We start from the raw sequence: 20827 nt of genomic DNA, 5'->3' as shown, positions 1-20827 counted from the left end.
TTCCAAGACGGGTTAAGCATGTCAAATTTCATGAGGATGAGTATGGAGAAGATGTACCTCGCAACCATTTTACACGAAACATTGGGCCAGGGCTACTACTGAAACTTTGGTAAAGGTAGGTGATTCAGAGAACCGGTTGTTGCATTGATAGATCATGGGTCATAAGTGAACCTTATATTAAAGAGCTTATTCTTGAAAGGAAAGAGGCATGTTGATTTCACATACAACCATCACCAAAGCACACACATATATGAGAGAGAGAGAGAGAGAGAGATAGAAAGATGACGATGGAGAAGAAGAAGCTTGGGTGGTATAGTGATAGAACCATTTACCACTTATTTTTTTGACACACATACAACCATTGTCAAAGCACACACATATCTGAGAGAGAGAGAGAGAGAGAGAGAGAGAGAGAGAGAGAGAGAGAGAGAGAGAGAGAGAGAGAGAACAACGTTGAGAAGGGAGAGAGAGACCCAAGAGAGAGAACAAAGTTGAGAAGGGAGAAAGAATCTTTTTTGAATCTGCTCGCTAGATTTCAAAAGCGCTCGCCGAAAAATGTTCACCAAAAAAATTAGGTCCTTGTTTTAATTGTTTTGAGTTGTTAATTTGGTATGGGTTAATGTAGAGTCAAGGAGATCAAAAATATGTGCCTATGGACGAGGAGGAGGAGGAGGAGTAGGACTTGGACAGATAGAAAATTATTTATAGTTCTCTCTTAAAGTCCCAATGTGGCACAAGAAAAATACTATGAGCATATGTATACACAAGTGAACTAAATTTTCCATCTTATTTGTAACTTTTTTAAATAGTTGATCGTTTGCACTTAAATTGTCAAGGTAAAGTATATTTAAATTTTGTTGTTGATTTTTTCAATGTACTTTTCAAAAAACAATTGATTTTTCAAATGTTTTATGCAGGTCAAAAATAAAGGTGCTCATTTTTGGTGGTCCAAATGAGAACCTTTATTTTTTAATAGCCGTTTAGCGGTAATAGGTGCGGCAATATACGCGATAATAGATGCAACAACATATGCGGTAATAGTTGAGGGTATATACCCACGCCTATTGTTGAGAAACCATTGTTGTGTGTGTTGCCGTGTCTATTACCGTGAACGCTATTTTTTCTCTTTCCATTTTCATTTGTTAATCCGTAGTAATAAAGGCGGTTCTCAATTTCTCCTCTTATAGTGCTTGCCTTACATGGGTGCCAAGGTGACACACTCCAAGGTGCACCCACATCGCTTGCACCCGGCTTCTATTCTCCGAAACTCTCCCCCTTGTAGCTATAGAAAATCCCCCTCCCCTCAGTACGCACACATGCTTGATGCCTTGTCATAGCCCCGCCCCCCCCCCCCCCCCCCCCCCAAACCTCGTCGTGGAGGGTCAACTTTTCGCCCCCCAGAGAGCCTCTCACACTAACGTCCTTTAGAGCCCTTCAAACTTAAGGGCACCCATTCACCATAGTTCTCCCCGCATGTGAATGAAGTTAAACCCGCACCTCACGTATTTTTTACCTCACTTTCAAGTAGCCTCTCCACCACTTTAAACTTGTTTGATTTTGATTCGGTTTGGTCCGTTGGAATCCTCATCGCACGCTCTTCAAATTGACATAATCCACACACTCCTTGTGCCTCTACTTTCATAGTAATTCTCACCTCTATTATGCCATCCAAGCAAAAGAGAACAGGCAAAACAAAAGGTGCAGGAGCCAATGGCAAAGCTCGCGTCGATGCCCTCGTCATCAGGACAATAATTGCGTAACCCACACCAAAAAATAATGATGAGGTTAGATTTAATTGACGTTTTTATGCTTTTTAGGCATACAATTTATTTCATTAAAATTTATAATAATTAGAAACTTCTTGGTAAAATAGATGACATGTCATGTTTGTGCCTATCAAATGTCTCATGTTGTGTAAAGTGATTCAAAAGAGACTACGTATTTTGATCCGTTATTTCGTCAAAGTGAAACGCCAAAATATGGCATTTTTTCATGAACAAAAGATTGCTAAATATGGCATAAATTTTACATTTAGGCAAAAAGAAAAAGAATGCTACACTCTTATTAAAGCATCTTTTGTTCACATTTTGTAAAGATAGGGTTTGTTTGCGAAAAAGTCAGAAAACACAAAATCAAAAAAACTACTATTTTTAAGTTGCAGAGTTGTTTGATTCAAGTTGTTTGAAGTATTATTGTTTTTTTTATTGCAATGCGTTTATGTAAACAAATATTATTCTCCATCTTGTCTAACTCGTACTCGCTTGTGTAGCTTGGCAAGGTCAGTAAAGCAAGATCAGGAGAAAGCCCAGGCCGCCTCCTATCCCACACAACTAGGGATTTTGGCATCCTTGCATGGATGCGGTTGTGTTCGGACGGTGCCTAGTATTGTGTGCATAAACTAGTGTAGTTGGAGCCCACCTCATGAGGAGACCGAGGAGACGTCCCCTCAAGAGCAAGAGGATTGGACGAGTGATAGGGCTTGAGGAGGTGACAAGGTGGCTTGCCCCTCTTGGTTGCCTACGAGGAGGAAGTATGGTTTGTGAGGCCCAACAAGTTTTGGCTAGAAACTCATAAATTCTAAACATGTAGAAGTCACTACAAGACACATCCGTGGTACTCATTCTCTTTTCCAAGATTGAGCAGGAAGGGGGTTTCCTACCTTGAGAGGAGCTCTTGGATTTAGCTATGAAGCTTTCAGTGTGACAATGTTTGCTCTATTCCAACACGGGGTTTAGATGTTACCTCAAAGAGGACTTTTGAGGATACTTTGCTTTCAGAGTGGGCTTCCAAGTTATTATCTCCAATTGACTACTAATGCTCCATTTAGGGGAGTACCATGCACGATGTCTTCTAGTCCTTGATTTCCTTGCCCATTTCTTGTGGCTTTGGAGGGTGTGCTTTAGATCATAGTGAAGCTAGTATCTTGGTGTATGTTTGTTCCTTAAGCCAATTGGATGGTTGATTTGTCAATCAAATTTGTGGTGTGATGGTATCTCTTTTCCATTGGAGAGGGGGAATGGGAACAAACCCAGAAACACACACAAATTGCCTCTCTATAACTCAACTGGAATCTCAGCACCCAGATCCTCTCAAAAAACACATCGTAAAACCAAAATTCACTACAATCACTCATCTACACACACCCAAGCACACAATCACACATAAAAGCATAGCTTATTGCATTCCAATCGTCATAATTGCTTCTTGATCCTTAACCAAATACACAATCTATTTGGTGGCTTTCTAAAAGACCTTGTTCTTTCTTGCAGAGCTTGGGTGTAGAGTCTCATGATCTTTCCATATTAGCTACAACCTCAATATTGGTATATGTTCCTTTTTGTTGGAGGTATGTTCCTAATTCGCTCTAAGAGTGGGGTGATATTTTTTAGGGACATGTTCTAGACAGATGAAGATTGAGAGAAATATTCAATCTCAATTCCAATAAAGTTTCAGGATCCTTTAGATATACTTTGAAATTCATCATGATATACGGTTGTTGGAGCAGTTCTTTGATTCTTCATCATCAAAGGACATTTGATTTTTCAATAGCCCTGGTTTCCCATAGCAGTTTGGAGATTCTAGAATTTGCTATGTGAATGGTGCAAGTTTTTGACTCTCTCATTGAGGATGGAGCACTTGAGAGTTGCGAATGATCCAGATATCATTAGTTTATCCCTTTATCCTAAGTTTTGATGCATTCTCTTGGAGTGGTCAGCAATAGAAAGCTTTTGTAGATGTTGATTGTGCGATTTCAAAGTTGGTTAAGAGGAGATTCTCATTAGAGCTAGATTTAATTTCAATAGAAATCATTTTACTTCCTAGACATCTTTCAAGGATAGTGGTTGCATGGTATAATATCCATGTATTGTTTGACCTCGAAATTTTATGACATATATCCTCTCCAAGAAACCCTCTCTTTACAGTTGTAGAATGCTCGCTCTAGCTTCCCGGACTCTCTTCCTTTTGAGAAGCTTAGAGGGGGTGTTAGAGTATTGGCATTTCTCTAGATTCATTTAGTTGGTCTCAATTTCTTCCAAGGATAGGTGTTGGGAAATGATGGTTGTTTTGTGGCTGTGCATGACCAATGTGAGGTCTTTTCTCATTTCGTTTAAATGTGTTTAGCCATGTTTAGCTCAAGTTTCTGGCTTGGTTCCATGGTCATTAGGCTCCCACAGGCTGGAGCTATTTTTCCCAGCCTTGCTCATATTTTTTCCATGGCCTTGTTGGGATCTTCGTGCCTTTTCTGCTATTTATGAGGTCGTGGGGTGGGTGGATAGCTGGCCAACCCAGACTTTGGAGCTATATAGGTGTGGGTAGGGGTACCATGAGAGGGGTGTTATGCACAAGACCTTGGGGTGTAAGATGCCCATAGAGGGCAGCCCTAGGTGGGCGATGGGCGGTAGGGAGGGCTTCTTACTGGTGTTTTGTTCAGTATTGCCTAGTGTTTTCCACATTCATCCCTATAGTTTTTCATCCCCTACAACAAGGAAACACTTCGGCAGCTCATGGGCAGGTTCTCACCTTGAGTTTTTCTTTGCAGAGAACCTAGAAAGAGACGATGTGATCATCTTGATTAGAGCACCACATGTGGGTTGCAGGCATTGGCCCTCTCTTTCTCAAGAGGCTAGGGTGGCCCATGTGGAGACCATGTCGATGGTCTCATGTGCAAGAGCATATGACAATAACAGTCGTTGTTGTGTGTGCATCATGTCTAGCCATTCATGCATATTAGCTCTATGCCAGTAGTTCTATGTTGGACCATCCTTGGTCACTTGTATGAGCAGTTGTTATTAGCATGGAGAGCCTTTCCCATCTCTCTCTCTCTCTCTCTCTCTCTCTCTCTCTCTCTCTCTCTCTCTCTCTCTCTGTCTTTCTCTCTCTCTTAGATGTCCTGTCTCTTTCTACCTCAGTGGTCTCTCTTCTCTACATGTGCCTTGTTCGTGCTAAGACTTATGTTAATAAAGGATGAAGAAAATTTACCTTTGTAGAAGGTGAATTTGTATTCCTAGCTAAAGGTTCTTACGAAGTCAAAAACCATGAAAATGAAAAAGTGTGACAAACTTTCTCCTAGGTATTGTAGTCCCTTTAAAATCGTGAAGAAACTTGGGGACATATATAGCCTACAAGATAGAGTTACCTGAGAGTTCTTAGGTTAATTCTATCTTCCACGAAGTTAGTAAATTAAAGGAATCAATTCATGGGTTGGAGAATGGAGTTTTCTACACATGTTTCAATTGCATATGAAAACAAGAGATGAGTCAAAACATGCTCTAAAAGGAAGCATACAAGTTCTCCACTTGATTTTTTTCTTTTGGCCTAATCATTAAATTCTCATCCATGATGTAAGCATAAAGCTGTAGCTCAAGCCCATATAACAGGCAACCATTGTTGTCATTTTCAACATATCAATAATCAAACTCTACTATGTTATTTTCACCCCATGAATGCCTCACTTGTATTTTTGAGCTAATAGTATAATTAGCATTTTTTAATTATCCACCTTCGGTCCTAAACTACTCTCTCTCCTTTAATAAAACTGCTAATCGCTTGTAACCTCCTAATCAAGATCGGGCTAGTCGTTGGAAAGAACAATTGGCCACTACCATAACAAGATTCCGATTAGTATGAGTAATTAGGCTTTTATTTATCTCTTGTTAGCTTCCTCTTTACTTAGTGATCAATTTGGGTTAAGAATCATATCTCAATTTATCAACCACATGTTTCAATAAGACTTCGCTTGAGTTTTATTTAGAGCCCTTAGGCGTAGGTTTTGAACATCATTAGCCCCTCCTAATTGCCCTGCCAAGAGTTTAAGTGCGTATTGTGTGAGCTCTTGCTAACGCGGGCATAAAGGTGTATTTTTGAGGCTCACTCACGTGAAGGAGCTAGGGGCTACTTGATTTATCTTGGCAGCTCCATTCGGTGTGTTGTGTCGTATTGCAGTTTGCGGGTTAGCGGGCCGCAAGGCTGGCGAACGCGAGCCTTGCAATGCAATCGACTTAATAGGGCCTTACATCAAGGCCACTCAGCGCTCCTTTTTTGCTCGGCTTCATCATCAAGCACACTCATGATATCTTGTTGTTCTGCACCTTATCTTTAAGTTTAGCGGCTTTGCGCTGGCTTGCCATATCCATGTTATCTCAGTCTCAAAGCGTTGACAGCCTGGTGGAGCGTGCCACCAGCCAAAGCTTCACCTCTTGCACACCTGCTACTATGACCTTTACAGTGTGCTATCAGCCGAACCTGCCATATTTATGCTTGCCATTCTTGGCCTTGCCAAGCCTCGCCAGCTAAACAATAATTTCAAGCCCACGTCACCTTGGTGGCACTTCATCAAGATGGCCTTTGAGCCTTCACAAGTCCCTGTCTGACATGTGTGTGTGTGTGTGTGTGTGTCTTCCTCGTATATGAACTCCCGTACCTGCATACCCAATATTACTATCTAGATTCAGTTGATCTCCCTCACACAGCCGCACTGGTTCTATTTGTATTCACTTTACAAAGGTAACCATTGCAGCTTAAACGGACGAGGATTCAAGAGGGGCTGCTGAGTCCGGGGCCGGGCCGGCGGGCCGGGTTGTCAAGCTTCTGCTTCAATCCTTGATCTGTCAGCTCGTGGATTCCACGCTCTATAGATTCGGCGTCATCCAGCTTGATTAAAAAGGAATTCAATATTAATTTTATAAAAGTGCTACGACACCTGGGCCACCGAAAGTTTTTTGTTCTCCTTTTGAACCCACTCAAATCAAGGGGCATTACTACTCGACCACCGAAGCCAATATTTTGGACCACATGCCAAACCTCCCACTAATGAAAAGGCTCAAATATCCCACCTTGTGGTTCCTTACAAGCCGGTGATTTTTCATCAGTAAAATCTAGAACTTAAAATTTGTGAAGAAGTGCTTCACAAGAGGTGAAGAGTGACTTCACAAAATAATTTTTTTCATAAGAATCCCGCTTGAGATGAAGTTATTTGCATTGTAATTCGGGGATTATACACTACCCTTTCAGTAAATGAAAACGGTAAGACCTTCTCTCACATGAGATAGGGTGCACCATGGGAAAAGAAGATTTAGACAAGTTTGACGACACATGTTTTCACACATGGCAAGTCGAATTGAAGGGCTATCTAATAAAGAAGCAACTGTGGGGAGTGGTAAAACCTTTAGGGCAAGGAAAGACTATACAGACCAGAGCATCCATAACACAATTTCAAAGCAAAGATGAGTAGGCATTAGGCATAATTCTCACTGCAGTAGACGATAATTGTGTGCACTACTTGGATGAAGCTACTCTACACTCAATGCTTGGCAAACACTGGAACATATGTTTAGTGCTAAATCAAGACACTAAAATCTCATTAAAAATGCAATTATATGGTTTGATGATGAAAGAGCGAGAAGATCTCTCCAGTCTTATCAATAGATTAAAGAGAATTTGCACCCGACTAGTTTACATAGAAGCACTAGTTGATGAAGAAAACAAAATAGCAGTTCTCCTTGAAGCTCTTCCTGAACAAATTGTCATTGTGCTTAAGAAAAACAACCCATACCAAGCTTTGAAAGTGTCATAAATCACTACATGAGGAAGGGAAGAAACAACCTGGGCACGTCGTAGTGATTGCTAAGAGATTTTTCTATGTTGTTTTCGAGGACAAAAACTCTTTATAAAAGGGGGGGGGGGGGGGGGGGGGTCACGTAACCTACAATGACAGTGACAAAGTTGACTGCACTCTAGCCGAAGAGCTTGGAGAATGAGGTTTAGGAGGAGATCGCCTGGTCGTAGTGCCCAGGTGGCCCGACCACTGTGGACACCACATTACACGACTATATATGGTCCAAGGATGAAGGGAAATCCTCATTCTCCCGATGGCTGGATGAAGAGTTAAATTCTCCTTCTCAAGAATTAAATTGTATGAATTTACATGATTTCCGTAAACCTCTTTGCCGTTGTCTTCATCCAACCTCATTTTAAACCTTTTGAGCTACTTGACACTCTTTATCAAACCACTTTCTCTTCGAGAACATTTATGAGGGATATGCAAGGGATAAAATAACATTCTTGAAAGCTTCGTACTTGTAATAGACCATGCAAGTTTGTTTTTTGTAACGTTTGTTCAACCAAAGAAGTATACATAGGTGCTTGCTTAAAATCTAAGCGAAAAAGACTTGAGCGTTCACACTGTGTAAATCCGGCATACCACATGCGTCCAAAGCCTAATTTAAAAAAGCCCATTTTTGTATCTTTATCATGAATATAGCACAATATTTCCTAGATCATTTATGCATCTCCCTTTTAATGGTACCCTTGTGTATCTTAAAAATAACACAATGGGGCTAAATAACCTTTTTTGTTGAGTTCACAAGGTATTGCAAGTGAACCTCACCTTAAATTACATTAATGGTAAAAGTTTTTTAAAAGTGGGCCTAAATCCCAATGGTAGGGGTGTCAATTCTAGCAACTCTTGCCTATCGGATCCAACAAATGTTGCCACAATTGAGAGAGAGAGAGAGAGAGAGAGAGAGAGAGAGAGAGGGAGGGAGAGAGAGAGAGGAAAGAAATTCTATTAATGTCCACTGAAGGCCAAAGTCGACCCACGGGACAAATCAGGTACATCTTTGGTTACAATCCACTTCGGGTATGAGAAACAAAAAAAGTGCATGTGCTCCTTAACCTCAAAACTCTCACGACTCATGAGAAATAGATATTACAATGGTATAGCTCACCATGTGTTTAAAGTGGCTAGATTTTACAAGTGTCAAGTAGATGTCTTTGAGGTGGGTGGTGGACTCTTGAAATCTCTAACGATAGCTTTTCCTCCTCTAAAAACTACCCATTTCCCTTGCTCCCTCGCTTCTCTGACTTTGGCCAACTCTCTAGCTCTACTCTCTAGTTGTAGGGGTGTCAGCTCATTTGAAATCCACACTAATATACCTTATAATGACTTGGTCTGCTTCATTACCTTGAGCTTGTCATCTACGTCATAATGGCAAACTCTGGCCTATTCCCTTTGATTTGGATGTCAGTTGGGTCACCAAGGTCTACAAAAGGAACCACCTTGGTGAGGCCTTCCTTGAGCATGCCTACATTTAGGATGTATCCTTCAAGTTGTTCATCTGGGTTGGTACCGGCATATTGCCTAACCTTCTGGTAAACCCCAGAGTGTTAAATCACAACAATGGCAAAAGTTAGTGCAACTAAATTGCAAGGGTAGAGTTTCTGGCTATCAAATGTTGTCCACCTCAAACATACCACGCACATAGATAACAAAATTATGTTTTCCAAATTAAAATGTAGGAAAAATTACCAAAATACCCCTCTAATTCGTGGAAATTCCCAAAATACCCCTCAAATTTCAAAAATTACTAAAATACCCTTCCATCTATTTTGGTTGGATTGTTCAAGATTTTCTAATATTTATTCCTTTTTGACAATTTAGATCCATTTTTTAGTGCTTAGCATGTTATTTGTCACAAACTACCTTGCAAATAGGGCAATTATGTCTAAAAATAATGAAGAAATTCATCTCTAAAGCCTACGTAACAATATACCCAAATTCTAGTTTTAGCATCTTGTATTGATAGACAATCAGTTTTCTTATGAAAAGCTACAAATTTTTTCATCTTTCAAGAAATTTAATCTCACGGACCAAGGGTACTTTGGGAATTTTGGAAAAGTTGAAGGGCATTTTGGGAATTTGTGACAAAATATAGGGGGTCTTTTGGGAAGAGAGAGAGAGAGAGAAGAAAAGAGGTTACTTTCATATCTCTCTCTCTCTCTCTCTTTCTCTCCTTCCTTCCGTTAAAAATTGCCTACGTGTCACCAATCAGTCCTCACATAGCGATAGGAATGTTCCTACAACGGTAAAATCTCTCTCTCTCTCTCTCTCTGAGTTGGCCTTCAGCTTCGGTGTGTGTTGTTGTTTCAGGCCATCATCAATTTTTTTGGATGCCACAGGTACGAGCGCTCTCTCTCTCTCTCTCTCTCTCGCGCGCGCGCGTGTACGTAGTCGGGTGTGTTTTGTTCTTCGGATGAAGCTGGATGTAAGTAAACATACGCATACAATACATGCAACTGCGAGATCGCCAAGACACCAATCCGCTGTTTGAAGTGGGGATCCTGGTGTTCTTAAACTAGCACCTGCACCACTACTGGCACCTCTTCCATAGACGTAACACCTCTTCAGACTTTACTGTAGTAGCAGAGATCCATATATTCTCAAATCTTACATTCAGAGTTCCAATGGCAATGTGCACGGTGTAATTGATTTTTGGTAATGGGAACATCTAGCTTTATCAATATATATCCGTTGAGAGCTTAAGTAGTTTTGCTATTAATGAACCCATCATTAGTTGGTCATTCTTTAATTTGGATTGCCAGAGACGGGTGCATCTCCTTGAAGCGGTCTTTGCAATGGCTTGTCCTTTTTGTGACAGACGATTTTAAGTTATTCTTTCATTTATTATGTGGCTCTCTCTTTTGGGGTGAAAGCATGTTAACGTGTCGCGCTTTTTGTGCTAGTTAACATATGCCAACAAGCACATGTTGTAAGCTAACACATGGATAGGACAGTCATGTTTTTTCAAGTGTGTGGGCCACCATCATGAACTATACAAAGTGTAATACTTGGACTTCAAAAAAATGAATCGTAATATTTTTAAAATCTCTAACAGTTAAGCTCAGTCGTTATGTTGAGATAGTGGTGTATTTTCATGAAGCATGGAGGAAAGCACAACACAGGGGCCACAGGTCAGAGAGAGGGAGGAAAGCGATTGTGAGCTGCAAGTAGGTCTGCAGTCAGAGGCCAGCACTCAGCCCAAGTGGAGGTTAGCTCACCACTGGAGCTAGCCACCTCCAACAACAATCTTGACAGTACTCCACCGAGAAGGAAGTCGAGGGGCAAAGTTTCTGTTGCTTCTCTTTCGCCCTGCAAAAGATTGAATGTCTCTAATTCCCAAGGATCCCCAATGTCAAAGTACATGCATGCAGGGAAGGGCAAGCAGGACTCAGGTACTCTCTCTCTCTCTCTTCAATGAGGGGGCCACATTTGGAAGTTGTAAATCAAGCAAAGCATGACACATTTCTCCTGCATGCCCCGACTACTAATCTGTTAGTGAATTCTCTCATCCATGAGAAAATTGTGTTGCTAAGCATGTGCTACAATCAACATAGAGGACTATGCATTCAGCTTATATGCTTGTTTTTGCAGTAGCCACTGGTTGCAATCTAGTTGTGGATTCTCTCACACTGATCAGGTGCTTGTGCATTGCCTTAGGCATTCAAGGTGCATGCTTAGATGATTGCATCTAAGGAGAGCCCGCGCAACTGCCTGTGTAGAAATTACTTGACAACCCTATTCTAGTGGGGTTTTGTAAGGTTTTAATCTTATAAGCCTGTGTGGTGTGCAGGCCGATGGAAAGCTCCCAAGCTGAACATCCCACTGCAGGAAAAGGTTTGTGTAACAGCAGAAGAGTTTAATGTTGTCCATGGCCTCTCCATGGATGGTGATGACCCCAAATTGGTGAAGTGGGAGCAGATTACAGATTTGGAGTGGTTTAGTGTATTCAGAGAGACGAAGGATCGCATCAAATATCACTTCAAATGCAGTAGCATTCGTAGCTACATCTACGACCAACTACTTCAGTTGCACTACAAGGTGCACCGGAAGCCCCCCACCAACATGGAAATTAATTTGGCTTTTGCGAAGGGTTTTGTAAAACAATTCAGTCCAGTGGCAATTGCAAGTGGCTCAATCATGCAGCTCAATTGGGCTGAGTTTGTTGTCCAGCATTTGCAGGACCTTCGAGAAAAAAGATACAACGATACCATGTTGAAAAGTGGAGGGTGCGTAATACCCACCCCTCAAGTCAAAAAACAAAGGTGGGCTCCGCGGAAACAAAGGACGATTGCGTTGGCCAAGTAGCTCCAAACGTTGTTTTTGCTGCCAGGGCAACACCCCTCTCTATTAACAGCTCTCACAAAGTGGCAGCAAGCCTGCCATATTTTGGGCTCTCTGATTTGCAGCACATCATGAGTGCAAATGACCATCTCAGAAATCGACTGCAGGATGCTAAACAACAGCTCAATGCTCTCCCTTGTCGTGCTTTGATCCAAAGAAGAACCTGCTCATCCCCATCTCTGTGAGTCCACCATATCTTGCAACGAAGTAAAAAGGCATGGCTCCCTTGAACTGTGAGGCCGCACCATCAGACCACACCCAATATTGCTTAGGAGTGACACGCTCTTGTTGTAACCAGTCACTGTGTAGCATGAAGCAGTGTTGCACGAACAACGTGTCATGCACCTTGTCATCTGATATGAAGAAGTTGATGGTTTTGACTACCTCCCCTGCCCTGTGGTAGTATGTTATGTCTACAAAAATGGTTACTTGACTAGAATGCCAATGCATTGATTGAATCTCATTTTGTTCCTTGAAGGCATAATTCTCTGCAAAATCAACAACTGACACGACGACATCGTCTGGAAATCGAAGAAGGCAATCCTTGAATTGTTGTCCTTGCCATCGAGCCACATAGTTATGAGTGATAAAGAGCTCCAACTTGGTCTTCAAGAGTTGAAGAAACTCCCAACACTGCATTTCTTTCTGCAAAAGATCTTTCATACTTGTCTTGAGCTTGTACATATGCAAATACTTTCACATTAATACTATTACCTAGCCTTGTTGTCTCTAAGCAGCAGAATTCCAACATATTCACTCCACATGTCAAACACTCTCCCATCAGGCATTCCCTTCTATGGAAAACTGCATTTGCGGGCTTTGGACAGAGAACGGACTCCCACATATGTGTGACACCTTTGAACGTGTGATGTGAAGCCAAGCAACCCTTGCTAATGTTCTCAACTGGGACACAGATACTGCATATACAGTCACAACCTTCTCTATGCAGCCCAAAGGCACGAGAGCGCATGTGGTTCAGTGTGTCCTTCAAATAAGACATTTGCACATGGTATTCGCAATAACATGTGTATCTATCCTTCAGCAACCTACAAAAGAATGGCTTCAACATCTCAAACATTCTCATGTCAATCTTGCAATTTGGATGTTTTTCCTTGAATCTACGAAAGAACTCAACCTACAACATCCAAATGATGATCAGTATTCAGATTGCTAACTAGGACATCCAGCAATTTCATGAAAACAAATCATATTGACACTACAACAAAAAAAGGTGTCAACGACGCAGATATCGACGCAGATATGGTTATAACTGATATGATTGCGTCTATAACTGCGTCCATATCTGCGTCGCTATCTACGTCTATAACTGCGTCCATATCTACGTCGCAGTTATAGACGTAGATAGCGACGCAGATATGGATGGGTATATAGACGTGTATATCGACGACCATAACAGAAAAAAAATTTCTTGGGCAGAGGGCAGGTAGCCTGGCCTGTGCCCAGTGAAAAGATGGACACAGCCACAGCAGACTTCCTGCCCTCTACCCAAGAAAGCGAGCAGCACCAAAATCAACCGTGCTTCCGCGCACAGAAATTTCGGCAGAGTTTCCTTTGTTTTTACATAAACTTAAAAAAAAAAACCATATCATGTATACGCCTCCTACATGCTATCCATGTAGGATCTCACATGAGATTTAAGGCCAATGAAAGAAATGAAATGAACTTTGTGCAAAACTATAACCGTACCAACTTAAAACCATAACCATAACGAACTTAATTTGTGCAAAATCATAACCAAATTAAAACCATAACCGGCCATAACCATATTGATCAAAACCATAATGCAGATAACCATAACCACAAACAAAACAATAACCATAAGCATAACCAGAAAGTTAAACATAACCATAAACAAGCCATCCTTCAGCCATGCTACGTTCAGGACGAGCTCTTTGACGAACGAACCCCTTTAAAGTCTTCATGAATCTCTCTAAGAAGAACATCCATCTGCTGTTGATGGCTCCAGCAAAACTGCAACTTCATCGACCACAAGCACAAGCAAATGCATTTGGATGGTAAGAATGTTAGTTGGAAAATACTTCTCCACCATACACACTGCTTCGATTGCATTCAAGTGAGTTGCATCTATGCTGTCTTTTCTTATCTCTTTTGATGAGATTCAACGCACTAGCTCACTAATTTTATAAATGGTACATCTGATGTCATATGTCAGACAATCTTTTATGGCAATTGGTAAGATAAACTGTAAAAATTTGTCCCAATCATGCAACTTAAGACCACTAAGATTGTCATCTCTAGTAAAGGCCGTTTTCAAACATCGCATGCACCCAGTAGGAGTCTGGAAAGAAGATATGGTCTTCTTCACTTGTTGCTCTTCAGCACGACTCAAAACCCATGGACCTTTTGGAATAGCATACGCTCCATTGGACTTTAGTCGAGGCCACATCTTTGGCATTCGACCCACAGCCTGTAGGTCATCTCTCTGAGCTTTGCTCTCCCTTTTTCCAGTAATGGTCTTCCATATGATCTCTCCCACATTCTTAATTGGGTTGAGCAGATGATTAATAAGCAAATCACTCCAGTACGGCAGTTCGTGAAAAATAGACAATCTCTTCATGCCCGGTGGGTTAAAATCTCCACTTTGTCTAGAGCTGCACGGAGATCAAGACCACCGGGTAAATCATATCTTTATTGGTCAAATTAAAGCCTAGATTTGTGGGTGCAACATACGTACACACACAGACGTGCTCTTCAGACAATCTATGTAAACGGTCTCAAGAGTTCTCGTTTTATCTTCGGATCCGGATTTGACCTATGACTTGTGTATTTGGCGTTTCTTCTGTCCGTTTAACCTACGGCTTGTCATACACGGTCTTGACATTGCCTTAAGACTACTTAATGGACTACGGATGGTTTCGGTAGACGTAGAATCAGTTTCTGAAGTCCGTTTGCGTTTTTCCGTAGAAAAACGCAATCGAATTTGACCTACGGCTTGTGTATTTGGTGTTTCTTCTATCCGTTTGATCTACGGCTTGCCATACGCGCTCTTGACATTGCCTAAAGACTACCTAATGGACTACGGATGGTTTCGGTAGGCATAGAATCAGTTTCCGAAGACCGTGTGCGTTTTTTCGTAGAAAAACGCAATCAGATTTGACCTACGGCTTGTGTATTTGACGTTTCTTCTGTCCGTTTGACCTACGGCTTGCCATACACGCTCTTGACATTGCCTTAAGACTACCTAATGGACTATGGATGATTTCGGTAGGTATATAAGCCATTTTCGAAGTCCGTTTGCGTTTTTTCGTAGAAAAACGCAACTGGATTTGACTTACGGCTTGTGTATTTGGCGTTTCTTCTATCTGTTTGACCTACGGCTTGCCATACGCGCTCTTCACATTTCCTAAAGATTACCTAATCGTCTACGGATGGTTTCAGTAGGCATAGAAACCATTTCCGAAGTCCGTTTGCGTTTTTCCGTAGAAAAACGCAACCGGATTTGACCTACGGCTTGTGTATTTGACGTTTCTTCTGTCCGTTGAACCTACTGCTTGCCATACACGGTCTTGACATTGCCCTAAGACTACTTAATGGACTACGGATGGTTTCGGTAGGCGTAGAATCAGTTTCCGAAGTCCGTCTGCGTTTTTCCGTAGAAAAACGCAATCGGATTTGACCTACGGCTTGTGTATTTGGCGTTTCTTCTATCCGTTTGATCTACGGCTTGCCATACGCGCTCTTGACATTGCCTAAAGACTACCTAATGGACTATGGATGGTTTTGGTAGGCATAAAATCAGTTTCCGAAGACCGTCTGCGTTTTTCCGTAGAAAAACGCAATCGGATTTGACCTACGGCTTGTGTATTTGACGTTTCTTCTATCTGTTTGATCTACGGCTTGCCATACACGCTCTTGACATTCCTTAAGACTACCTAATGGACTATGGATGGTTTCGGTAGGCATAGAAGCCATTTCCGAAGTCTGTTTGCGTTTTTCCATAGAAAAACGCAACCGGATTTGACCTACGGTGTAGAAGCCGTTTATGAAGTCCGTTTGCGTTTTTCCGTAGAAAAACCCAACCGGACTTCAAAAACGGCTTGTATTTTGGGCGTTTCTTCTATCTGTTTGACCTATGGCTTGTTATATGCCCCCGCCCAATCTTTTTTGAGGAGGAAGCTTGTCTCTAAGAGTAACGACGGCGTTGTTGTTGCTCCCTAGAGGACTTTCATGTGTAAAGGTGAGAGTTGAGCTTCAAATGTATTTTGAGCTGGTCAAATGAAGTCAAAGAAGCTAAAGAGGAGTGTCACATGTCGGCCGGTTATTAAAAATGCTAGAGGAGAGTGAGAGAGAAGCTCTGTGGAGCGCTGTGATGGTTTTTTGAGCAAGCAATGAGCCACCATCTTTGCCTTTTGTGTTTTGTCGCTCCTCCCTTCCCCTTTTCTTCTTCTCTTCTACTCTCGTACTAGCCGCGGCGCCGACGGAGCGTGTGTACGCCCGGGCCACTGGTTCTTTGCACACACACACACACACACACACACACACACAGAGAGAGAGAGAGAGAGAGAGAGAGAGAGAGAGAGAGAGAGAGAGAGAGAGATTGTGTGTGCAGAGCGAGAGTGATTGTGTGTGCTTTACATGCTGTCACTAAGAATGCCGAATGATGACAGTAAGATGCAAACGTTTCCGTTGGTCATGCAGGGATATGCAAACTTTTTGTTAATGTATTTAAAGCTTTTTTATTCTATTTTTGGATATACAAAACCCTAAAACTAATTAACTTTAACCCTAACATTAATTTCAAGAAACCCTAAAATACAATTAACAATAACAAATTTGAATATAAAATTAAATAACAATAACAAATTAAAATTAAACAACAATAACAATTTGAATTTTAAAATTAAATAACAAATTTAAATACAAAATTAAACCAAAATTAAAATTATTGTGTGTGTGTGTGAGAGCAATGAGATTGTGCACTCACATACACTCGTATGTGTGCACAAAGCTTCCGGAGTAGCTTCCACATCTGCAAAAAAAACACACACACACACACACACAAAAATAACCAAAAAACAAGGACAAAAGGCTTACCTGCAGCAAGTAGAGAAGATGTGATGGTGTTTGCCCAAGCCGTAGTAGTCCAAAGGTGCAGATCTGGCTGCGAGTTGAGCGAAGAGAGAGAGAGAATGAGTTTTTGGAAACGCGCAGAAAATAAGCCCGCGGTTTTGTTTTTACCAGTCGGCGTTGGTATACGCTGCTGTATACGTGTCGGTATACACTGTTGTATACGTGTCGGTATACGCTACTGTATATGTGTCGATATCTGCGTCGGTATACGCGACGAAAATTGAAATTTGAATTTTTTTAAAAATCTGAGCTCCCTCTAGTATTGCCGATGCACATACCGATGCCCGCCAATGACGTCGGTAAGTTGGCGTCGGTATTCAAGTGATCTCTAGTAGTGTCTCTCTCTCTCTCTCTCTCTCTCTCTCTATATATATATATATATATATATATATATATATATATATATATATATATATATATATATCATTCTCTATCTCTCTATTTCTCTCTCTGTCTACGTATCCTATCTCTCTCTCTCTCTCTCTCTCTCTCTCTCGATCTCGCTCTCGCTATCTCTCTCTCTCTCTCTCTCTCTCTCTCTCTATCTCGCTCTCGCTATCTCTCTTTCTCTCTCTATTTCCCTATTTCCCTATCTCTCTCTGTATTGCTCTCCACTTCCCTATCTCTGTCTCTCTCTCTCTATTCCCTATCTCTTTCTCTCTCTCTCTCTCTCTCTCTCTCTCTCTCTCTACTTCCCTATCTCTCTACTGATCAAACGAGCAACTGAGCTAGGGAGATTGCCCACGACTGCGGAGGACTACACAACATCGACAGAGGCTGCATCAGAGGATCCAGGTCACTTTGGCTCGACATGCACAACGCCCGATCAGACTACTGACCATGGAGGAGATTGATGAGATCCGCCAACGATAGATGTTGGATCTCCTATGATCTACCTATCCCAGCTAGCTGTTTTAGCCGTTTAGTCCACACCCAGCAGTTTAGGATTCCATAATATTTTATTTTTCATTTTGTCATCTTATTACTCTGACTTTGTATCAGATCCACCACATTGTAACTTTCTTGTCTCATAGGTCACTTTGGCCTTTCGAAGACGTTAATATAACATTTCATTTCATTTCTCTCTATAATTTTTCTTTCTTTAATTTTAATTTCCTACGCATACATTAATATTCTCTCTCTCTCTCTCTCTCTCTCTCTCTCTCTCTCTCTCTCCTACACACACCGCTCTCTCTCTCTCTCTCTCTCTCTCTCTCTCTCTTTCCTACACACACACACACCACTCTCTCTCTCTCTCTCTCTCTCTCTCTCTCTCTTTCCTACACACACACACGATGTAGAGAGAGAGAGAGAGAGAGAGAGAGAGAGAGAGAGAGGGGGGGGGGGGGGGAGTGACATAATACCTGCGCAGCAGGTTTCGGCCAAGATTTGAGCAGGCGAAAATAGCCCCTGTGCACGCGGGTTTCCCTTTTTTCCCCCAATTTTTTTTGCGTCGGAAACTGCATCGATATACCCGTGGGAATTTGCGTCGATATATGCCTGGCAAATAACGCCTTTCCACGCGTATATCGACGCGCATTGCGATGCGTATATCGACGCATATATCGACGTGCTCTAATTACGTCGATATACGCGTGGAAAGGCATGGCCGTCGATATATGATGCGTCGATATCTTCATGTTATGTTGTAGTGTGACAATCAACATCCTAATGTGCATGCAGCACCGTATGTTAACTAGCATAAAGAGTGTTAGCTAGCATATATCTTGTGTTTACCACCGAAAAGAAGGATCACTACAGTAAGGATTGCCCTAAAATTCATGCATCCACGGCTTCGAACCCAAGTCAAAGCCAGAATGAGTTCAAGCTCAATTTGATAGCAGTTAGCACCGTTTCTCAGCCGCCCCCTTCTACCCTCGTGGTTACCCCTCAAAATAAGCCGCCGCAGTTGGTAGAAGAGCCATTTGGCGTCCTCACCCGGGCCCAGAGAGCCGCTCGCGGTCTTAGCATTCCAGCAAGTTCATCCCCCACACATTCTCACACTAGTGGATACCCTGCCTTCAGCTGTTAACAAGCCATCCCCCGTGCCATGATGGAATCCAAATCTTTGCTCTCCGATATTGATGAATCTTTCTTGGAAGCAGTTTCAGATCTACAGAAGATCAAGGTACCAGAGAAACCACTGGTAGAACAAGAAAAGCTTACAACAGAGACAGTCTTGAAGAACACTTTCCAACAAGTGTCCCTCTATGACATGTTGCGGCTAGATGCGAGTTTCAAAAGTGACACCCTTGCAGTTATTCAGTCACTTTACCCTGGAGCAGGTCCTAGTGGCGGGCACCTCCCAGTGCGACTGCAGAGTCCTATATGATATCCAATCCCGCTGCTCCACTCACTGATTATAGAAGCCCTCGCCTGACAGTGTCCGTTTTGGGTCGGCAATTCTCAGGAGTAATAGTGGATGGTGGATCTGGCATCAACCGGATGCCCGAGTTCACTATGTTAGCTCTAGGTCTACAGCCTACGCCCTGTTCCCTTCACAGTTACATTGGCCGACCAACGGATAGTCTACCCAGTGGGCATAGTGGACAATGTGCCTCGGCAGGTACAAGACTTTACTTTTAACTTGGATTTTGTTGTGGTTTGTCTTCCCCAGGTTAGGGCGGATTTCCCTTGCTCATTGGAAGACCATGGCTGCGACCAGAGTTACCCGGAACGCGGAACGGGAACGGCGACGGAGACCCTCACGGAACGGGGTAACGGCCAGGGGTCCGGAACGGGAACGGCGACGGGGACCGAGAAGGGAATGGGTGTGAGGGGGTGCATTTTAATTTTTGAGTCCTTGCACACTAAAAAAACACCTAATGTTCATTGCAAATTTGCAAAAAACTGCCTATTTCTTCCCATTTTTGAGAGTTGGCCGTTCCGGAGCCGTTCCGGCCGGCCGTTCCGGTATCAGGTGGTCACCCGGAACGGCAAAACGTTCCGGGGCGTTCCAGCTTGGCAGAGGGGGAGGGAACGGCGTTCCGGTCTTCTAGGGCCTGCGGAACGCGTTCCCCGGTAACTATGGCTGCGACACACTAAAGCACTTCATGATTGGGGAAACGATGCAATGTGGATACATACTTCTGGCTCCCCGATGCAACCCATTCTCTTAGAAGGAGGGTCAGACGAAGATCTGTTGGAGTGGTTGGAAGCTACCAAATCTATGCCCTGTTATGGAGTCTCTATTCACTCCTTGCCTAGAGGTACACTCTCTTCCAATGTTTCCACAGTAACTAAACCTAATGAGCCACCTGAGACAGTTCAAAGATTGAAGGTCATAGAAGCTACTCCTGATATGCCCTTGGTGGAAACCTTTGGATTTGATGAGCCTATGAAGAATCATAGAAGCGGAAAGAAATCCCCTCTACAGGAGTTCACCCCCCTTCACCAGCAGCCCCATCAGCCCCATCAGCCCCTGTGCCTGCTTCTCTGACCAGAACAAAGCTCTCCTCTGTGTCTAGCTTCCTCAAGACGGGATACAACAAAAGGATGTTGCTTGCAAGTTGTATGAAATACCTGCTCATGATAGTTGTCTTGCTCATGGTACCTCCTCATGCTCTCCATCAACTGCCGCGCTCTGTAGCATCTCAACTTTCAGCCAGTGGACCATGGAATTCGTTTGAAATGGAAGAAGAACTCTTCCGGCCATACTTGCATTGGAGATTGATATTTTCTACCTGCCACCCCCTCACACCCTCTTGCCCCCATCTACCCCCTATCCCCTACACCCTACCCTCTCCCTCACACCCC

At 42.5% G+C, this 20827-nt stretch overlaps 1 protein-coding gene across 3 annotated transcripts in view; it reads left to right on the top strand.

Moving 5' to 3' along the window:
• Positions 1-9869: 9869 nt before the first annotated feature.
• LOC147446684 (uncharacterized) overlaps positions 9870-20827 on the top strand; it is a 63660-nt gene continuing 52702 nt past the window's right edge. The window contains exons 1-3 of one of the 3 annotated variants that reach the window (XM_086526283.1): positions 9880-9957; positions 10719-11010; positions 11409-12330. In XM_086526283.1, the coding sequence (XP_086382409.1) occupies positions 10968-11010; positions 11409-11923 (558 nt within the window). In that variant the 5' untranslated portion in view covers positions 9880-9957; positions 10719-10967 and the 3' untranslated portion in view covers positions 11924-12330. Of the gene's footprint in view, positions 9958-10718; positions 11011-11408; positions 12331-20827 lie in introns of those variants that run through there. The other 2 variants (XR_015189946.1, XR_015189945.1) reach the window with 2 other exon arrangements.

The sequence above is a fragment of the Adiantum capillus-veneris genome, chromosome 12, assembly GCF_014529385.1.
Source record: "Adiantum capillus-veneris isolate H3 chromosome 12, ASM1452938v2, whole genome shotgun sequence".
Classification (NCBI taxonomy): domain Eukaryota; kingdom Viridiplantae; phylum Streptophyta; class Polypodiopsida; order Polypodiales; family Pteridaceae; genus Adiantum; species Adiantum capillus-veneris.
The sequence above is the reverse complement of the archived record's forward strand: the minus strand, read 5'-3'. Positions and strand labels throughout refer to the sequence as shown.